General features: G+C 41.8%; 1 protein-coding gene across 2 annotated transcripts in view; it reads left to right on the top strand.

Annotated features, from left to right (window-relative positions):
• Nucleotides 1-14,805, top strand: part of LOC141980820 (B-cell receptor-associated protein 29-like) — a 53,723-nt gene extending 38,918 nt beyond the window's left edge. For both annotated transcript variants that reach the window (XM_074942464.1, XM_074942463.1), the window contains exons 7-8: nt 9,614-9,714; nt 13,781-14,805. In XM_074942464.1, coding sequence (XP_074798565.1) covers nt 9,614-9,714; nt 13,781-13,819 — 140 coding nt within the window. In that variant the 3' untranslated portion in view covers nt 13,820-14,805. The remainder of the gene's footprint in view (nt 1-9,613; nt 9,715-13,780) is intronic.
• Nucleotides 14,806-22,120: the final 7,315 nt, after the last annotated feature.

Below are 22,120 nucleotides of genomic sequence, written 5' to 3'. Positions count from 1 at the left end.
TTTGGGCATTATGTAGGTTTTTGTTTTAAAGAGGCGGGGGCAGAGACGACACGGGGGTGGGGGGAATGTGGGGTCCCCCCCAGATTTGCTGTTTGGCTTGTACTAAGCACGCTCAGTAATACTGCTGAAGCTGGTTGCCCTCACTCTATGCCTTCCCACCCCTGCTGTCAGCAGGCACGGGTCATCTATGGGTGTGGGTTAGAACCAGGCTGAAGGGATTTGTGAAAATGCCCTTTACATGAAAACCTTCACAGGATCTCAAAACATTTTACAAAAGTGAGTAAACATCGGTTTCCATCTACAAATGGGGAAATTGAGATACAAGAAGGTTAAGTGACCAGGTCAGGTCACATGTTGAGTTATTGGCAGAGCTAGGTATACAAGACAAGCCCACCATGCTCCCATCCTTTTGCTTTAACCTCTAGACCATAACTTTATTAAGAGGCATCCCATACAATGTAGTACATGTTATAGCTGAGTATTTCTGGTTATAGTTTTTCAAAGGGATATCATTAATCCTTGTGAGGAGGGCTTTTGCAGGGCCTGCCAATCTACTTGAGTACCATGTTAAGATGTTATGAAGTCCCTCTGCAAGGGAGAAACTTAATTTGAATTTGATAAACATTTTATCCCATTGCTTGGAATTGCTCACTCAACGTAAAAACAGTGAAAATGCTGGGGGGAGGGGAGCCAAGTGAATTAGTTTTTAATGAAGAATTAACATTTCTGAAGGATGTGTTTCTGATTTAGAGCACAGTACTGAGAGTCAGGAGATCTAAGTATTACTCCCAGCTCTACAACTGGCTTGCTGTTATCTCGGACAAATCACTTAGCCTGTCTGTGCCTTATTTTCCCTTCCTGGAAAATGTTTTGCAAATACATGTTGAGATCCTCTAAAGAAAGTGGCCCTTCACATAATCTTTCAAACTACATAAGTGCAAAGTATTAGCAATTTAAAAAAAAATTACCTTGCAACCAACACTGATAAGTTTTAATTGCTGCATGAATTATCTGGTAGCAAAGCCATTTCCCTAGTAAAGGATTAATAGTTTGGGCAGGGGAAGAGTCTAAGAATTGTTGTGATGAGCTGATCTGCCACTTCTGCAGAGAGGAGTATGTGGTAGGAATACTGCAGCTTTTCCAGTTATTAGGGTGGAGAAGCCCTCTTAGAACAATTCCAGTCCTCTTCTGTGGCCCAGGCAAGAGCATCCTACCCTTGCCCATTTGAGTTTTTAAGGCTGGGATTTGGGGACAGAGACTTTGATGAGAGTTGGAGGTGCTGAACATGTTCTTAAATCTACACTTTTCAATGCATATGGTTGGTCACCAGTCAAACATAAGTATTTTCATAAGTTCATAAGGACAATAAGGAATTTTTAAAATATAATAGGAACAAAAAGAATCCTGACAATGGTATTGGTCCATTACTAAATGACAATGGTAGAATTATCAGCAATAATGTAGAAAATGTAGAGGTCTTCAGTAAATATTTCTGTTTATTTATTTGGAGTAAAACAGATGATACGGTCTCCTCATATGGTGAAACACACTTTCCATTTCACTAATATCTCTGGAGGATGTTAAACAGAAGCTACTAAAGTCAGATACTTTAAAATCAGCAGGTCCAGGTGACTTGCGTTCAAGAGTTTTAAAAGAACTGGCTGAGGAGCTCTCTGGACTGTTAATGTTGATTTTCAATAAGTCTTGGAACACTGGGGAAGTTCCAGAAGACTGGAAGTCAGCTAGTTTGCCAGTTTTTTAAAAGGTGAACAGGATGACCTAGGTAATTATAGATCTGTCAGCCTGACATCAATCCCGGTCAAGATAATGGAGCAGCGGGTACAGGACTCAATTAGTAAAGAACTAAAGGAAGGTAATGTAATTAATTCAAATCAACATGGTTTACGGAAAATAGATCTGATCAAACTAACTTAATATTTGGTTTTGATGAGGTTACAAGTTTGGTTGATAAAGGTAAGTGTTGACGTAATATACTTAGGCTTGTGTAAAGCATTTGACTTGGTACTGCATAACATTTTGATTAAAAAACTAGAATGATATAAAATTAGCACACATTAAATAGATTGAAAACTGGCTGATAGTTAAATTTTTATACCAGTAAACAAGGAGTCATCACTGAGCAGGTTTGCTTCCATAAAGGTTAGTTCTTTCTTCGATTTAACATTTTTGTCAATGACCTGGAAGAAGACATAAAATCATCACTGATAGTTTGCCGATAACACAAAAGTCAGGGGAGTTTTAAATAATGAAGAGGACAAGTCACTGATACAAAGCAATCTAGATCACTTGGTAAACTGGGCACAAGCAAACTGTTTTAATACAGCTTAAATCTATGCATCTGTTAACAAAGAATGAAGACCATACTTACAGGATGGGGAAATCTATCCCAGGAATCAGTGATTCTGAAAAAGATTTGGAGGTTGTGGTGGATAATCAGGTGAAAATGAACTCCCAGTGTTATGCTATGGCCAAAAGAGCTAATGTGATCCTGGGAGAATCTTGAGTAGGAATAGAGAGGTTATTTTACCTCTGAATTTGGCACTGGTGTGACCTTGCTGGAATATTGTGTCCAGTTCTGCTATCCACAATTCAAGAAATATGTTGATAAATTGGAGTAGGTTCAGAGAAGAGCCACAAGAACGATAGAGTAGAAAACCTGCTTTATAGTGATAGTGTGAAGGAGCTCCATCTGTTTTGCTTGACAAAGAGGAGGTGAAGGGGTAACTTGATTACACATTATAAATACATACGTGAAGAACAAATATTTAATAGTGGGTTCTTCAATCAAGCAGAGAAAGGTATAACATGATCCAGTGGCTGGAAGTTGCACCTGGACAGATTCAGACAGGAAATAAGGCTTATATTTTTAATGGTAAGAGTAATTAACTATTGGAAGAATTTACCAAGGCATATGCTGGCCATTTAAAAATCAAGTTTGGATGTTTTACTAAAAGATATGCTCTAAGAATTATTATGGGGAAGTTCTATGGCCTGTATTTAGACAGGAAGTCAGAGTAGATTATGGTCCCTTCTGTTCTTATAGATGCACAGATTCTAAGTGCCTTTATGTCGCTATAAGGATTTTTTGGGGGGCTTTTTCCCTTTAAAAAAATACCTTGGAAAAGCTTGTAACACAATCCTAGCATGCAAAATAACAGTGTAATCTTAGCTACATTGTGCACATTTTCTACGTTATTCTGGTTAAATGTATTTGTTCACTGATATTGTCATAAGATTCATATTGTAGAACATGAGCATGTCCAGTGCAGCTAAGTTAATGATTCAGACATTATTACTATAGGTGGGGATTTACCATAGGGTTGATTGGACAGCGATGTGTGGCTCACAGGGAACTGTTCAGAAAAGGTGGTGGGGAAATAACTCTGCAAAGGCAGCACAATTCTTCTCATAGAATCATAGAATATCAGGGTTGGAAGGGACCTCAGGAGGTCATCTAGTCCAACCCCCTGCTCAAAGCAGGACCAATCCCCAACTAAATCATCCCAGCCAGGGCTTTGTCAAGCCTGACCTTAAAAACTTCTAAAGAAGGAGATTCCACCACCTCCCTAGGTAACGCATTCCAGTGCTTCACAACCCTCCTAGTGAAAAAGTTTTTCCTAATATCCAACCTAAACCTCCCCCACTGCAATTTGAGACCATTACTCCTCGTTCTGTCATCTGCTACCACTGAGAACAGTCTAGAGTCATCCTCTTTGGAACCCCCTTTCAGGTAGTTTAAAGCAGCTGTCAAATCCCCCATCATTCTTCTCTTCCGCAGACTAAACAATCCCAGTTCCCTCAGCCTCTCCTCATAAGTCATGTGTTCCAGTCCCCTAATCATTTTTGTTGCCCTCCGCTGGACGCTTTCCAATTTTTCCACATCCTTCTAATGTGGGGCCCAAAACTGGACACAGTACTCCAGATGAGGCCTCACCAATGTCGAATAGAGGGGAACGATCACATCCCTCGATCTGCTGGCAATGGCCCTACTTATACATCCCAAAATGCCATTGGCCTTCTTGGCAACAAGGGCACACTGTTGACTCATATCCAGCTTCTCGTCCACTGTAACCCCTAGGTCCTTATCTGCAGAACTGCTGCCTAGCCATTCAGTCCCTAGTCTGTAGCGGTGCCTGGGATTCTTCCATCCTAAGTGCAGGACTCTGCACTTGTCCTTGTTGAACCTCATCAGATTTCTTTTGGCCCAATCCTCTAATTTGTCTAGGTCCCTCTGTATCCTGTCCTTACCCTCCAGCATATCTACCTCTTCTCCCAGTTTAGTGTGATCTGCAAACTTGGCTGAGGGTGCAATCCACACCATCCTCCAGATCATTTATGAAGATATTGAACAAAACCAGCCTGAGGATCAACCCTTGGGGCACTCCACTTGATACCGGCTGCCAACTAGACATGGAGCCATTGATCACTACCTGTTGAGCCCGACAATCTAGCCAGCTTTCTATCCACCTTTATAGTCCATTCATCCAGCTCATACTTCTTTAACTTACCAGCAAGAATACTGTGGGAGACCGTGTCAAAAGCTTTGCTAAAGTCAAGGAACAACACGTCCTCTGCTTTCCCCTCATCCACAGAGCAAGTTATCTCTTCATAAAAGGCAATTAGATTAGCCAGGCATGACTTGCCCTTGGTGAATCCATGCTGACTGTTCCTGATCACTTTCCCCTCCTCTAAGTGCTTCAGAATTGATTCCTTGAGGATCTGCTCCATGATTTTTCCAGGGACGGAGGTGAGGCTGACTGGCCTGCAGTTCCCAGGATCCCCCTTCTTCCCTTTTTTAAAGATGGGCACTACATTAGCCTTTTTCCAGTTGTCCGGGACTTTCCCCGATCACCATGAGTTTTCAAAGATAATGGCCAATGGCTCTGCAATCACATCCGCCAACTCCTTTAGCACTCTCGGATGCAGCACATCCGACCCCATGGACTTGTGCTTGTCCAGCTTTTCTAAATAGTCCCGAACCACTTCTTTCTCCACAGAGGGCTGGTCACCTCCTTCCCAAGCTGTGCTGCCCAGTGCAGTAGTCTGGGAGCTGACCTTGTTCGTGAAGACAGAGGCAAAAAAAGTATTGAGTACATTAGCTTTTTCCACATCCTCTGTCACTAGGTTGCCTCCCTCATTCAGTAAGGGGCCCACACTTTCCTTGGCTTTCTTCTTGTTGCTAACATACCTGAAGAAACCCTTCTTGTTACTCAACACCTCTTGCTAGCTGCAACTCCAAGTGTGATTTGGCCTTCCTGATTTCACTCCTGCATGCCCGAGCAATATTTTTATACTCTTCCCTGGTCTTTTGTCCAATCTTCCACTTCTTGTAAGCTGCTTTTTTGTGTTTAAGATCAGCAAAGATTTCACTGTGAAGCCAAGCTGGTCGCCTGCCATATTTACTGTACTTTCTACACATCGGGATGGTTTGTCCCTGTAACCTCAATAAGGATTCTTTAAAATACAGCCAACTCTCCTGGACTCCTTTCCCCCTCATGTTTTTCTCCCAGGGGATCCTGCCCATAAGTTCCCAGAGGGAGTCAGTCTGCTTTTCTGAAGTCCAGGGTCCGTATTTTGCTGCTCTCCTTTCTTCCCTGTGTCAGGATCCTGAACTCGACCATCTCATGGTCACTGCCTCCCAGGTTCCCATCCACTTTTGCTTCCCCCTACTAATTCTTCCTGGTTTCTGAGCATCAGGTCAAGAAGAGCTCTGCCCCTAGTTGGTTCCTCCAGCACTTGCACCAGGAACAGCAGAGATCAACTCATTCTGTAGTCCACAGCAGGGATCAATGGAGTTTCCGTCGTTTCCCCACAGAGGTGGAAGGGACAACCTGGCCTTTGCTTTCCTTCGGCTAGGATTTGGTGAGGTATTCCTGTCATGAGTCCGTTGTGGTCAAAACATTGAGACAATGCAATGAGTTGTTTGCTTTGTTGATCTACAGATATTTTTGTTCATGTTTAGAGATATGGGTGTTTTTAGTTACGACCAAAGCAGTGTTCAGCTTCTTGTAAAACAGCCCAGTAGCTACTATTAGATCAAGTTACCAAAATATTGTATGAAAAATAGTGCAATGGCATTAGATTGTGAAATCCCTAAGTATGAAGAAAAACTATTAAATCCTGGAGTATGTTTCCTTTTTAGTTTTCTATACAGCATAGAGAGAACTTCAAAGTGAAGAGGGAAAAGAGAACATGTGTTTACATTTTATTTGCAATGTAAATATTAAAAACTTATAAAGAGTAACACTTATTGATTTGATTCCCACATGTGTGTGTCAGATATTTCAGTAGCAGAAGAGAAAGTTAAGTAATATAAGAAAGGAAGAAAATTTCAGCAAAGATTCTAAATATAACGGAGAGTCCACTTGTCAGATGTGCAGAATGGCTGGCTGTTCCAAATGATGGGAGTTGTGGAGGAGAAGGTTCTTACATTAATACTAGCAAGATGGTATTAAAGGACGAGAGGAGGCCAGTGTAAGACTAGCAGAGAGGGGGGGTGAAAGGAGGAATATAGAGACACAAGGAGTGAAATCCTGGCTCCATTGCAGTCAGTTGGAGTTTTGCCATTGACTTCAGTGCAGTCAGCATTTCCTCCCAGGTCTATGAGGTAAGGCTATGGAATGTTTAAAAAAAGAAAGACCATGGAAAATTTAAAAAATAAGGTTGATTTTGAACTAGATTGTCAAATGAAGACCCAATGGAATGTCTAAAAAATGTGGATGATGCAGTCATCCACCTTCGGGTATATGTGAAGGTGTATAGTATCTTCCTTCATATGCTGGAGTCTGGAGACCTGGGTCTTGAGAAGGCATAGAAAAGGAAATTCCAGAAGTGAGGCATAAAGAAATGAGGCATGGATGATAATTTCAACATAGGAGCAGTCAAGGTTATAGCAAAATAAGTATTGCCCTGTTTCAGACTAGTTCCCTTGTTCCTTCTCTTCATTAAGCACTTACGCTTTGTTCAAAGTCTGCTGAGAACAGCATCTTGGTTTATGATTGCATCTGCAATTTGCTAGGCATGTTCTGGGGACTAAAGGAATGCTCACTATCTTGAGCTCATAGTCTAAGGACACTGACAAGGGTTGAGGGAAGGCAAGCAACAAAGGTAATTTTTTTAAAAAAAGTCACCTCTTACATCTTGTTACAATTAGACTTGCTTTTAAAAATAGCGTTGTGGGTTAACCTCTTAAGCTAATAGTTAATAGCCTGTATTGCAATGTGGGTGATCTAATTTGGAGTCTGTCTCTTGCTACCTACGCTAGGAGGTACTATACAGGCTGCACGCTAACGCCATGTCTACACTACAGCGACTATAGTAGGACAGCTATGGCAATGCAGCTGTAGCGTAGATGCTTCCTAAATTGATGGATTTTTGTTGTTGTTGTTTTTTTTTCTTTTGATATGGATAATCCACCTTTTGGAGAGGCGATAGCTAGGTCAATGGAGGAATTCTTCCGTTCGCATATGCAAGTTAGGCAAATCTAACTATGTCACACAGGGAACAAAATTTTTCATAGCCCTGAGCAATATAGCTAGGCCAATTTAATTCGTAGGTGTAGAACAGTGGGAAAGGAGTGCTCTTTATCACCCAACAATGGCATTTTTGGCCTTGTTGATGAGCTTTAAAAAGTCCTGTTCAGCACTTCTTAGCCATAAGGTTGATGGCTGTATTGAAGGGCCTCAAGTGTTGAGATATACAGCAGTACTAAAAAGGAGCTTGGAGCTCCCATAGAGAAGGGGGGCAGGGGGGATTGTTTCATTCCTAATTAAAATGTTTTTGAATTCCATGGACAAAACTGCTTTGCCCTCCTGAAATCCCATTTCATTCCTGAGTTATGTTCTTATGTCAAAAGGTTTTGGAGCTATCTGCCACAGCACATAGGAATGTCACATCACTTTAGTTACTTGGTAATGTTTTTGCTTAGGAAAGGTCTAACACATTACTAAAATGAATATGTTGCTAGGGAATATCGCACCTGGTCCTGCAACACTTATTTGCTAAGTAGTCCAATTAAGTCAATAGGGCTAGACTACTTGCAAAAGTAAGGCTTGCAAATATAAGATGCTTGATGTAACATCTGGGTAGACAAGTGGTGATGTATATGATCAGGCTGGTTACTTTATGAGCATAAATCCATTATGTATTTAAAATAATTCAAACTCTCATAACCTGAAACGTGTCACATTTGTCTGAACTTGGGATATCCTATAGTAATCAAATCTTACTGCACAATGGAACCTCTAGTAGATATGCAGTCCCTAATTCTGGGAACAGAAATATAAATCAAACTGGCCTACATTTTAAAAAAATCAGTTTGAGACACTTCAGAATGCCATTCTTTTACAAATGAAAAATGATTGGTGAAATCTGCCTATATGTAAAATGCATATTTTCCTATCAAAGTTAAGTGAATTATATGACACATTAAAAATTTACTCCAAAAAGCAAATGGACAGAAAAGATACTGCAACACATAGAACATCTTTTCAAGTACCAAACATTTTAAATTATTTGAACAACTTGACTTCTAGGTACCACTAAATAAGACATTTCTGCACACGGACAAACTGGATAGGCATGCAAAACACGCTGTCTCCAATAGAAATTACATTCAAACAGATCTTAAACCCTCCTATAGCACTATTTAACACTATAGTGACAGTTCGCCAGAATGAAACAGGTGAACTAAAGAGCAAATAGGTGACTGGGAAATTGTCTTGGGCAGTAATGGCAGCTGTAATAGGCAAAGGCAATTGCAACTATTGTTATGCTCCTAAAATGGGGGGACAGAAAAAATCATATACTTTTTGGAAAACTAACAGGAAGTCACCTCTCCATATTCTTGAGAAGGCTTGGTACAAATAGGCTTCTGATTGTAGAATGATGTGAGAGAGAGTGAATATAGCTCCCTAGCCCTTTCCTACGTTCTGACACATCTTGGTTGAATGTAACAACAAATCTCCAAAATAGCTGCCCCAAATTATGAAATCATTGGCTCAAATCATTTCACACTGTCCAGGTTTGGACACACAAACTAAACGTAATGTAAGAAACAAAGCTGATCACATTGAGAATTAGACAATCATACAGTTCAGTAGATGGTGCAATTCTTTATAAGGTCATCAACTATTTATAAGTGTATTTCTTTTCTAACCAAATCTATAAGGAAAGGGAATGGAAACTCATACAATATATTAAACAATATGAACTTCTTCTGAAACTTTCTAGTGTAATACTTTTGAATTTCATTTTCTTCAGGTAATAACTCTCTCAAACTACTTAAGTACCAAATATCTACTTACCTGTGATTAAAGTACAATGGCAATACTTCATATTTACACCAATGTGAGATCAGAATCAGACCCTTAGTTTTTGAAGTCAATAGACATAGACCAATGCGAGATCAGAATTGGGACATATATATCTGGTGCACGTGCTGTTAAAGATAGAATTGAAAATTTACTCTTGGACATTATAACATAGATGTTTCTGTAGCAATGCTACTCTGTAGCATTATTGCATAGATGTTTCTTCATATCAAAATGCAGTGACTAAAGTGTTTTGATAAATTCACTTCTGTATCTTATAGCCCTTTCCAAGGCAACAAATGAAGTGACTGCAGTTAAAAAGCAATCTGAAGGTCTTAAAAGAGAATATGATCGCCTTATGAAAGAACATGAACGGCTGCAGGTAGGTGGTTGTGGTTCACTGCATGAGCAGAATGTTCTGAAATTGTACTAACAAAATTACACAAGTTGGATGTTTCTTTTCCAAGAGCAAGAGAATTTATCAAACCCTTCAGTATATGTTACAATGGAAATTACTCCCTGAAGGTAATAAAAATACCTAGTAGAATTCTGCCTTCTTGCAGGAATCTTATGGCAAAGTTGGGTAGTATTTTTCTGAGGTAAGGAAAGGTGGCATCATCAGATTTCTAGGTTGATGTGCTATAGCTTGGGGGCTGAGTTCAGGATTCATGTGAAGTCCTTCACTCAAGGACTGAGCCTGAGAGCTTCAAGAAGGTAATGGAAATTACAATGAGAGGGAGGGTTTGGGGTTGGTTTTTGTTTTATGGTTTTAAACATTCCTCTATGATGTTTGCAATCCAAATGCTGCAGCATTGTTAATGCTCAAGAACCAGGAAGCAAGAGACTACAAACAGGTCAGTCTAAACACACTGTTCAAACTAAGTGATGTGCAAGATGTTAACAGGCAGCCTAACTGGCAAAAGCTGAATAACACTTTTAAAAAATCATTTCATGGATTTTTATTGGGCTTAGGGGTTCAGAGGCATTGAAATACTATAAAAACATAGTTAGGGCTGGTAGCACTGCCTGTTAAGATTGCCAGACCCTTCCCATGTAAGACCCTATTTTCAGTTGATTAAAAATTGTCAAACTTTAATTGTATGGGATGAAATTTTCCATTCCAGGTGTCTGTCTCAGGATCAATTTTTTTTCTTAAAGTTTTTCAGCCAAAATCGTTCAGCTGTTTCCAAGAGCAAAGTTGTGGAAAATACATTGTTTTACAGTATTAACAAAATTCTGGTGAGCTTTTCTTTGAGACGCTCTAGTGCCCCTGTGCTTTGGAGCAGTAACTGGAAATTTGGCAGCCGATGGCCTTTGTGTCAGGAATGTACCTGTGCTGTTGGGAAAAACTGGTGCAAACTTTACTAAATTACAAACTATTTAAAAAATATTCACATGTGACAGCTAAAACATCTGAAGATTCCGTCTTTCCTGAGCATGCTCCAGCCCCTCAGAGAACCTGTACTGACTAGACTATGCATATGCAACCCCCAGAGTGACTGAATATATTCCAGCCCAGAGCTTTAGGGCAGAAGCTGGATTTTCTCTGTAATTGCAGCTCCCTGCTGCCTCAGGCTGGGCACTAGAACTGAATACAGGGAGCTAGCGTCACCTGTGCCGTCAGTGGCACGCAGACCCAGAAACATAGTTTTGCTGCTGCACTGGAACAAGAAGCATAAAGTAAGACGACTGGAAAGTTTCTCCCATCAACCCCACATGGTGTAGACATCGTACTAAGTCGACCTAAGGTACATCAACTCCGGCTACATTATTCACATAGCTGGAATTGCATAACTTGGGTCAATTTAGCCCTGTAGTGTAGACCTGCCCTAGGATTTGGATGGGGAGATAGCAGGGGGAGGCTGAACTAGGAGACTGGGATGAGAAGCCTGAGAAGTGGAGAGTTGGACTTGGACAAGGAGCCCAGGGGTGGGGAAGAGACAGGATTGTGACACGCTGAAGAGGATGAGGCTGAAGGAGTCAAGTTTGGGGAGGGGGGCAGGAGAGAACAGGCAGAAAGGTCTTAATGCTCCCTACAGTATAGTCTCTTCCAAAGCCAAGAATTGAAACCAAGATTCCTGAGTCTCACCATTCCTCTGTCATCAGCAATATCTGTGAACCCCCCTGGCAAAGTGTGTGTCTCATTCCCCCACACTCATGCTGATCCACATTGAGGATGACATCCTACTACTCCTATCAGTTACTCCATTAGCTCAAGTGACAGAGATGTGTGTGGTGGATCTAAAGGTTCCAACCCTGCTGATGAACCATGTGGGTGTCCATATGATGCCACATGGTGGAATTTGTTTTTGGTTGTCCTTTATTAAAAAAAAAAAAAGAGAGAAATTGCACGCACAAACACAACTGTTAAAAGAACATATTGAATGAGGATAAAAGCAAAATATCAAATAGGTGCACATTGACTGTCCATCCTGAGCGCTGGCTCTTTGGAAGAAATAGTAGATGTGATCATGTAAGGAAATACCTTGTCATAATGTGCATGCACACAAGGGAGCCAAATTAAAGTTGCACAGGCAACCTTAATTTTGTTGTTCCTAACTTTTTGAGTGTTTGACTTTGCAACCTTATTGTTACTTTAATATAGTTTTTTTTTGTGTACAAGATTGCTTTTCCCCTCTCCCCTCACTTCTCCTTCAACTAAGCATTGAGCATATTTGCCTCTTTTCTTCCTCCCGGCTCAGGACAAGTAATACCTTATTAGTTCTATATTAACACATACTGTGAGAAAGATATGGTCATATACAATTTCACAGACATTGCTAACACATGTGAACCCCTGCAAATACTCAGCCTTGACCTAAAAAAAATCAAACTCTTAAGTTCTGAGAAGCTGAGAGAATTCTGCCACTATTCTAAAGTACAGCTTCAGTTAGAGAAGTAACTCTGTAAAATGTCACCACCCACATTAGCGCCCTGTAGGTCTATCATGTATGTTTACTGGAGAAAACGTCATTTTGTTTCTGTTAATTGTATTAAGCAACTTGTATGTGCCACTGGAACTAGACTCCAGCAGTGCTGTACTGGAGAGAGCAGAATTCTATTGACTCCTACATCAACAAAATTGCCTGCCAAGTTCTAAGTGTAGAATCTTCATTATGGGTGGTGATGTAGCCTCCAGAAAGAATACAGATGGCTTTCAGGAGGAGATTGCAGTCTATTGTGGGGTTTTGTTTTGCTGTTATAAACCTTTGATTTGCTAAATGAACAAACTTTATTTCTCAAAATGAAGAGAATATGGAACTCCATGTGTAGTTTTGGTGTTTTTGGTCACTTTTGACAATTGCTGCACTTAAGCTAAAATCTCTATGGGCTTGTCTTCACTACCAGGGTAAGTCAACCTAAGTTACATTACTCCATGTACGTGAATAATGTAGCTGGAGTTGACGTAGCTTAGGTTGACTTACCCCGGTGTCTTCACTGTGCTGCATTGATGGGAGACGCTCTCCAGTCAACTTACCTTACTCTTCTTGGAGGGGTCGACCGGAGAGCGCTCAGCCATCGATTTAGCAGGTCTTCACTAGACCCGCTAAATTGACACCCACTACATCGATTGCAGCAGCATCAATCTCCCTAATAGTGAAGACAAGCCCTTTCTTATAGATAGGAAATCAACATGAGTGTTGAGGAAGACAGACTTTTCCCCTCAACCCAGAAGCCGGACCCCAACCACCTACATAGCTGCATCCATACTGCAGCTTATGAGCTGTAGCAGGGTGGCCAAACTGCAGCTCGTGAGCCGCGTGCGGCTCTTTTACAGTTAAAGTGCAGCTCGCAGAGCCCCCCCATCCTCTGCCTACCAGACTGGGGTTAGGAGGAGCTCGGGGCTTCTGCCTGCAGCAGGGTGTGGGGCTTGGGGCTGCTTCTGCACAGCAGGGAGGGGTTCTTGGGGTTTCAGCCTCATGGGGTGCGCCTGCCAGGGCTCAGGACTTCAGCAGGAGCAGGGTTGAATCCCCAAGCCCCAGCAGACACACCCCAGTTCTCAAACTTCTGAAGATTGTCATCTCTGGCTCGGAGGGTCAGTGAGTTTGGCCACCCCTGAGCTATAGTAATAGCTGCAGCCTACTGGCCTTTTGGGGGCGTATGGTTGTAGTTAGTAGGTCTGTACAGTGTACTGGCTAAATCTCCCGGCCAGCTTGCCCACCCACAACCCCTCCCGAAGTCCCTGTGGAGAGAACTCCATGGATCTTAGCTCTGGGATGTGAAGTCCAACTGTGCCATTCCTCATCTTCTTGGTTCTCCACATGCAGTGGAACCATAGTGTTTCTGATGCATTCTGAACTTGTGTGGCCACAGAGAGAGCCCAGTATCTCTTGCCCTTTCAGGATTTAACATTAGAATATTCATCCTGAGACATCTGTTACTAATCTTGCCAAATGCAAAAATTGTTCATTTGCTTCTTTCTGACATGTCTGTCTCTTTGTTTGCAGGACCTCCTAGATGAAGAGGAGGATAAGAAAGACCTGTAGAAGCAATTCAGGAAAGCCTACTTAGATATAACTGCATCAGTGTGAAGTCTCTTGTTCTTCTCTTTAACCTCCTGAAGTAGATGGCACAAGGTTTGATTTTCTTAAGAAAATCAAATGCACTGTAGTTCACTACTCAGATTCTACTTATAGCTCTTGGTTGCCAAATATATTCCGTGTTGCAATGAGAATACTAAGTGATATATGGGATATGCCTTGAAGTTTATATTTCAGTTCTTGTGAGGAAAAATGTAAGCATATAAATGGAAATTTTCCATCTGCACTAACAACTCAGATGATCTCTATCCTTTTGCCCTCAAAAATGGTAAAAGATCATGCACAATAACACCAATTGCTTGTAACATTTGAGTGGTTTTGTAAATCACACTAAACCATGAAAACATGGTGACTTTAACCCTTTTTTGCCAGCAGTCCTATGAAATTTGATTACTTATGGGTTAAATAAGGCAAAATATTCTTCATTTTCCATTCTACTTATGTAGAAGGATTTGATTGACAATCAGTAAAAATATGAAAGTTAGATTTCTAAATCCACCTCACACTAGTTTGTTTTTTCCCATTGTGCCACACAGATGGGTGTGTTTCACAATTATCCATTTTGCATGCCTTTGGGTTATTCTTTTGGAGTACTTCAGAATTTTTTGTCATAAAAAATAGTATTGGTGAGGTTTTTATTGTTCCCTGATTTATTTGTACAAGGATTTAAATCTATTGTTTACTTTGTGTGTGTGCCACTGAGCTTTCTTGCTTTGCAAAGTGTAAAATTCTTTAAAGAACGTTCATGTATAATTTAGTTATACTGATGAAAAGCAGTTCATGGTTTAAGGAGTAATTCTGCAATACCTCAAATTAAATATACATTGTTTTTACATTATCTGTTTTTTGCATCTGACAGCTAAATTCTGAGTAATTTTTTCATTAGTGATTCAAATTTTGTACTTAGAAGTTGGATATGATGATTATATTAAAGGGATTGTTTAAGCTTATGAGTTCCAGTGTGTTTGTGGAAAATGTCCATTTTATCTGATAAACTGTCTCCATTGAAACCTGAAAATCAGAGTTTATAATTACCCACATGAAGAACAAAACATTTTCATAACATTACTATTTCACTGGCCTTGCCCAATAAATATGTATGTATGATGCTGATAATAGTGTTTTTAAATTAATACAGACCAGAGGGTTCAAAAATGAATGTTAATCCAAAAGTTCAGAACAGATCATCTGAACACAACATGTCATACAAGAAAGTATGTGCTCAGCAAAGTTATTCAGCCTAGCAGGGAAGTTAGTGGCATATGCTTGGGGGGGTGGGAGGAATTTTTTTTTCTATATAGAAATTTAAAACATTTTTTGAAATTCAGGCAAAAAATGAAAATGAAAATATATCATAGAATCATAGAATATCAGGGTTGGAAGGGACCTCAGGAAGTCATCTAGTCCAACCCCCTGCTCAAAGCAGGACCAATCCCCAACTAAATCATCCCAGCCAGGGCTTTGTCAAGCCTGACCTTAAAAACTTCTAAAGAAGGAGATTCCACCACCTCCCTAGGTAACGCATTCCAGTGTTTCACCACCCTCCTAGTGAAAAAATTTTTCCTAATATCCAACCTAAACCTCCCCCACTGCAACTTGAGAACATTACTCCTTGTCCTGTCATCCGCTATCACTGAGAATAGTCTAGATCCATCCTCTTTGGAACCACCTTTCAGGTAGTTGAAAGCAGCTATCAAATCCCCCCCTCATTCTTCTCTTCCGCAGACTAAACAATCCCAGTTCCCTCAGCCTCTCCTCATAAGTCATGTGTTCCAGTCCCCTAATCATTTTTGTTGCCCTCCGCTCGACATTTTCCAATTTTTCCACATTCTTCTTCTAATGTGGGGCCCAAAACTGGACACAGTACTCCAGATGAGGCCTCACCAATGTCGAATAGAGGGGAACGATCACGTCCCTCGATCTGCTGGCAATGCCCCTACTTATACATCCCAAAATGCCATTGGCCTTCTTGGCAACAAGGGCACGCTGTTGACTCATATCCAGCTTCTCGTCCACTGTAACCCCTAGGTCCTTTTCTGCAGAACTGCTGCCTAGCCATTCAGTCCCTAGTCTAGCGGTGCATTGGATTCTTCCGTCCTAAGTGCAGGACTCTGCACTTGTCCTTGTTGAACCTCATCATATTTCTTTGTTTGTTGAGTGTTTTCTGATAAAACTTTAGAAAGTAAGGCCCCAATCTTGCAAGATAATCTAGAGGGAATTGGGGCTCTGTGCAGCCACAACGGTCAATCCATGCAGCTCAACTTTTAGGATTAGAGCCTAAAACTTTTATGGCTCCAACTAAATGCTTTTATGTTATCAGCTTGTCTATACAGTAAATATGGCTTGGACACAACCTTAATATTAACATACAAAAACCTACATTTCAAAGAACCTTAAAAGTATAAAATCAAGTACCTAACAGTTTGAAAATACCAGAATTTAACATTGCCCGTATACAGTACCTATTTTTCCCTACTCTCATTTTCAGAAACAACTGAACAAAAACAGCTGAAATTAAAAAAACGCCTAAAGCAGACACCCAGATTTAAAATCTTTCAAAAGTTTGGCAAAAACATAAGGAACTGAAAACAGGTGCTTATGAAAGTGTTAGAAACATAAGTAGTTAAAGTTCCCTGTCTGCTCCACCTGAAATAGTACCTAGCATTTTGAAGGCTCCCAAAGTTTTTACATGCTATAGAAAGGAATAAAGTACTCTTGCAGTGAAATGCAACTGTAATTTAGATTAACAGTGCAGAGCAACTCTGCACTACCATTTAGGTTAGAATTCTTAGAATATCGTTTGTTTAAGGTGAAGAAGAGAGTGGGACCATTGTACGTCCAATTTTATATACAGACACATACTGGCTGTAAATCATTCTCTTTAAAAGTTTTATAATTACATAAACTTGCCCCTCAGCCTAGCAATTATATACTGGCTGACATAGGAATACTTGTAGAAGCCAGTCTTGAAAAGAACTGGAGGAGAACAGGACAGTGGCCATACTTATCAGTATAGGGAACGTGTTTCAGTAAATGCAGATTTTAAGCAACCCCTAATTTTCAGACTCTCTACTTTGCCTCCATCTCTTGTTTCTGTCTTAGATATATTCCATTAATGGTACTTTATCAAAATGCATGACAGTCAGATCTGTTAGATTCCAGCCTTCATGTTAAGTCATTGTGACAACTGGGTTCAAAAAGGAATTAGGTCAATTCATGGAGAATAGGGCCATCAATAGCTATTAGCCAAGATGCTCAGGGGTGAACCCCTGATCCAGCTATCCCTGAACCTCCAACTGCCAGAAGCTGGGACTGGACATGGGATGGATCAGTTGAAATTACCCAGTTCTGTTCATTCCTGTTGAAGCATCTGGCATTGGCCGCTGTTAGAGACCCCATACTGGGGTAGCTGGACCGTTGGTCCGACTGAGTCTAGTTGTTCTTTGTTCGTTAAGCATTGCTCACAAATATTTGTTTTCATATTACATCTGATGCTTATTAACCTTTGAACTCAAGTGTTCCACACTTTCCATATTATTTGTCTACATAAAGTTAAAACAATTTTCCATGCTTTCAAAATATAACCACGCTTATTTGGAAAGAGGGTTAAAAGCACATTACAAATATTACAGCAGGTTTACAAATGCCAGTGTTTGCTAAATCTTATTTTTAAAAACATTTTACAATACAGTGCATGCAACTGCTTCACATTGGGTTTTTTTGCACTTTGGGGAAAAAGTACTCTGTTCAGTTATCTCACAATACCTATAGCCTGCAGGACTGTGGCCATCAGTAGAAATATTAGTGATATTCAAAATTAAAGTCCCAATTTAGCAATGTAGACAAAGAATGGAAGAACCCAAATTGACAAATATTTGCAAGGTCTTGATCATGTGAGAGAAGCTCAGATGCTCCTCACAGATTCTCTGTTCGGTACTTTATAGTTAAACTAGTACATGCTGACATGGATTGAGTCAAAATTGCTTCCTGATCTCAGATTTAGCAATCAGTTTAACCCTGTGCATGTTAACAGAAATCACTCTGGGAAAATTTGAGTCCAAAGTGGGCAAGATAGTCTCTGCTCTAATAATACATAAGCACTCTGTTACACCCTGTGGAAGTATAACGTTGCATAAGGGGACATGCTGGATACATTGTATATGAGAGGGCATGCCAAAACATGTTACAAAGTATCTGAGGGAGCACACGTAGGGACAGTTAGCTTTTGAATGGAGAAGCAATTAAGATAGAGCCAGCACGTCTAAGAAGCAGGCATCAGAATGGAAGGTGTGAAGGGCAATTAGTTAAGTTAACTGGAAGCTGTTAAAGGAGATTGTTAAGGGTGGCAGGTAATTGAAGATACGTGACTGGTCTCAGGGATCTCGAAGGGTGGTGACTAAAATCTTTTTCTTCTTTTGTCTGTAACTTCTCTGTAACTTGTTCTCCAAAAAACTGTATAAATTAAAAGACACAAGCCCCACTCGGGGGGGCTCACTTCTAAATGTATTAGCAGAGCAGCCTTGCTAATAAAACAGAGTGGTCTGATAAATTGTGAGTCTGAGTCAAACTTTGACAATTTGGAGGTTCCACCGAGATGGCAAGCAGCTTCACTGAGGCTGTGTGATCCCTGACTGCCTTGCAGGACGATCGTGGCAGCCGGCGCCTGGACGCTTAGTCCAAGCAATCCTCCACAAGACAGAAAGGTACACAGCAGCAGCGCAGTCTACGCCATTGAACTTGTTGGTTCCCACTCTGTTCGGGTAGGGGTCTTTGGATCCAGCTTCTGGAATCAGACATCTCAGGTAATTATTATTTTTGTGCTTTAACCGGTTTGAGGACTGTCTTGTCTTTGTGTCTATCCGTCTTCCCCGTAGTGTGTGTGTGAATCTGGGAGCCATCTCTGTCCGGAGACTGGCTGACCAAGGGGTCCCCGTCCCCACGGTCTGAATAAGTGGAATCTGCACAGCTGCAGCCGCACCACACCTTGGGTATAACCCCTGGTGTGAAAGCAAGGGCAGTTGAGGCAGTAGCCTGTGGGCTCCTTTCTGTGTGTTGCACCGGGTACCGCTCTGCTGAGCCCAAATTTCCTTCTTGTGTGAGTGCTGTGTGAAGTCCTCCTGGATGGGTAATCAGAAGTCTAAGGTAGAACAGTTCCCTAAGGGAACTCCAGCTTATTTTATATATTTTAGGAGGGGTCCGGACTCTTGTAGGTTTCTTGAAAAATGGTCCAAATTAGCTCTAGAGAACCCCAAATTACAGTGGCCACTGTTAGGTTCTTGGGACAAGGATCGAGTGGACGCTTTAAAAAGCAAACTCGTCCTCCCAAAAACCAAATTGGAGAGAGGAGAAGTAGACTGCTTCATGCAGTGGTGGGAAGAGGCAAATCATAGATGGACTGAGTCAAAACTCACCTCTCTTAAAAATTCTATCAAAAAAACTAACAGTTCAAATGGATGCAGTCTCTCCCACCACTAGTCCGAGCGCTCCCCTTTGCCCAGTCCTGTGCAATGATCCGGATCAAACCCAACCCCCACCATACTCCTGCGCAAATAAGAAATCAGAAAAGGAAAAATCTTCAGTGACTACAGATAATGAAAGTGAAGAAGATACCCTCATTGGCCTCGCAGCTCTGCAAAATATTATGAAAAAGAAATCCAAAGCAGACTGCAAAGATTCTCTTGACATCTCTTCTTGGAAAAGAGAACCTGATGGGAGGTTAATGAGAGACTCTGATCAAACTGTTGTGGCACCCTTACGAGTCCTTAAGATGGGAGAAAGTGAGTCCATATGGGATTATAAGCCCTGGACTCGTACAGAACTTTTATCTATAGTTAAAAGTTTTCCCAAACCACAGGAAAACTCTGTCAAATTTGCTGAGGAGTTTCTGTTAATCTGTGAAACCTATGAACCCTCTGAGACAGATCTCCTCCAACTGTGTAAATTGTTAGCTCCTGCCAGTTATTATGAAAAATGGTTGGCTGCCGCAGACTGGCCAGCTGAGGCACGCCACTCAACCATAAAAAGTAGTGGCCCAGATTCAGCATACAGAGACCGGTGTATGGCTCTTTGGAAGCGCCTGCATCAAGCCATTCCCAAAGTGTGGTCTCCTAAACAAACTGGACAGCAATACGTTGCTGTAAGCAAGGGCAAGGAGAAAGCCCAGGCGACTATAGGTCCCGGCTAACTGATATTTTCCTACAACATTCAAGAATACAAGAGCCCGATGTAAATGGGCAGGGGGCCTTGGCACATGCATTTGTTGATGGTCTTCTCCCTGCCACAGGCAGCATGTTAAAACGAATAAGTGTGGGATGGGAGACTGAAACCATGGACAAATTGCTGGCAGTAGCAGAGCATTGCCACCGCACTTTAAAAGGAAAGGAGGAACAGTCCTCCCAAAAGTTAATGGCTCTGCAGATACAGCATTATTCAGGACTAAGCAGACCACACCGGGGACAGGGACGGGATTGCGGAAGGGGGCAGGGGGCTGGATTAACTGGGGTTTGTAACTATTGTAAACAGCCTGGACACTGGAAAAAAGTGTCCAAGACGACCTAATAATTGTATGGGAAATCAAGTGAACCCCCCGCTGGTTCCTCCAGCTGATCCCCCACCCTATTTTTCACCCCAACAATGACGGGATGCTGGGGAACCTCACAAAGTTTTAGCTCCCTTATTACCTCTGTCCCCTACTGGAGAATGTGTCCTGACTGTAAATGATCTCTCTCTCCCTTTCCTTGTTGATACTGGAGCTTCTCTTTCTACAATCCGCACCACTGACTTGCCTGAGGTTCCCCGATCTGGAAAATCTGTGTCTGCTGTTGGCATTACAGGGATCCCTACCTCTTTTCCCCTCTCAAAACCTTTGTCTGTTCAGGTCGGTCCCCTCTCTGAGGGGCATGCATTCCTCCTCTCTGATTCCACCCCTGCAAACCTTCTGGGACGGGACTTGCTATGCAAACTTGGCTGTTCTATTTACTGCTCCCCAGATGGTGTCTATCTGCAAATCCCTCAGTCTTCCTTATGTGATTCTGTAGCCTCCCTGCTGTCTGAAACTTCCCTCTCCACTCCGGTCCCTTGCTGTCCCTTAACTCCGTCCCTAGAGCACCTAATCTCTCAGGTTCCTTCCTCCCTATGGCCATCTCGCCCATCTGAAGTGGGCCGATTAAATACTGACCCAGTTCAGATTACTGTAGACAATTCCAAACCTCTGCCTCGCCTGTCTCAGTATCCTTTGAATCCTGAGGCAGAGGCTGGGATTGCTCCAGTTATATCTGCATTAAAAGAACAAGGAATTATTGTCCCTTGTTCCAGCCCCTGTAACACCCCTATCCTCCCAGTTCAAAAGGCTGATGGCAAATCGTGGCGATTTGTTCAAGACCTTCGAGCTATTAACCGTATTGTCATACCTTCTTTTCCAGTGGTTCCTAACCCTGCTACAATACTAGCGTCTATTCCTCCAAATGCAACCCACTTTACTGTTGTAGATTTGTGCTCTGCTTTCTTCTCTGTCCCAGTTCACTCTGAATCCCAGTATCTCTTTGCCTTCTCCTACAAGGGTCAGCAATATACATGGACTACCCTTCCCCAGGGGTATACAGAGAGTCCATCCTATTTTTCTCAAGCCCTAGCCAGGGATCTCGCTGATCTGGTTTTCCCATCAGGATCCACACTGATCCAATATGTGGACGACTTACTCCTGTGCTCCGCCTCTCTGTCTGCCTCAGAAACTGATTCACTAACACTTCTCACAGCTTTAGCGAACAAGGGTCATAAGGCTTCTCGCACAAAATTGCAGCTCTGCCAAACCTCTGTCACATACCTAGGCTTCCTTCTCTCCCAGGGCTCCCGTACACTCTCGCCAGCCCGGGTACAAGCCATCCTTAGCTTTCCCCAGCCTTGCTCTCCACGCCAGGTCAGAAAATTCTTAGGCATGACAGGGTTCTGTAGGCAATGGATTCCCCAATATGCTTCTCTGGCTAAACCACTCCAAGAACTCACTCGATCCTCTGTACCTAACCCCATGCCATGGCCACTTGAAGCAAATGCTGCTTTCATCTCCCTTAAGCAGAATTTAGCCTCTGCCCCTGCCTTAGGGTTACCTAACTATGACAAGCCTTTTACCCTTTTCTGTCACGAACAATCTGCTTGTGCCCTCGGGGTTCTTACTCAGGAGCACGGTGACAGAAATCGCCCGGTGGCTTATTTTTCTGCAACCTTGGACCCTGTAGCCCAGGGTTTACCCCC

The sequence above is a fragment of the Natator depressus genome, chromosome 1 (genome assembly GCF_965152275.1).
Source record: "Natator depressus isolate rNatDep1 chromosome 1, rNatDep2.hap1, whole genome shotgun sequence".
Classification (NCBI taxonomy): domain Eukaryota; kingdom Metazoa; phylum Chordata; order Testudines; family Cheloniidae; genus Natator; species Natator depressus.
The sequence above is the reverse complement of the archived record's forward strand: the minus strand, read 5'-3'. Positions and strand labels throughout refer to the sequence as shown.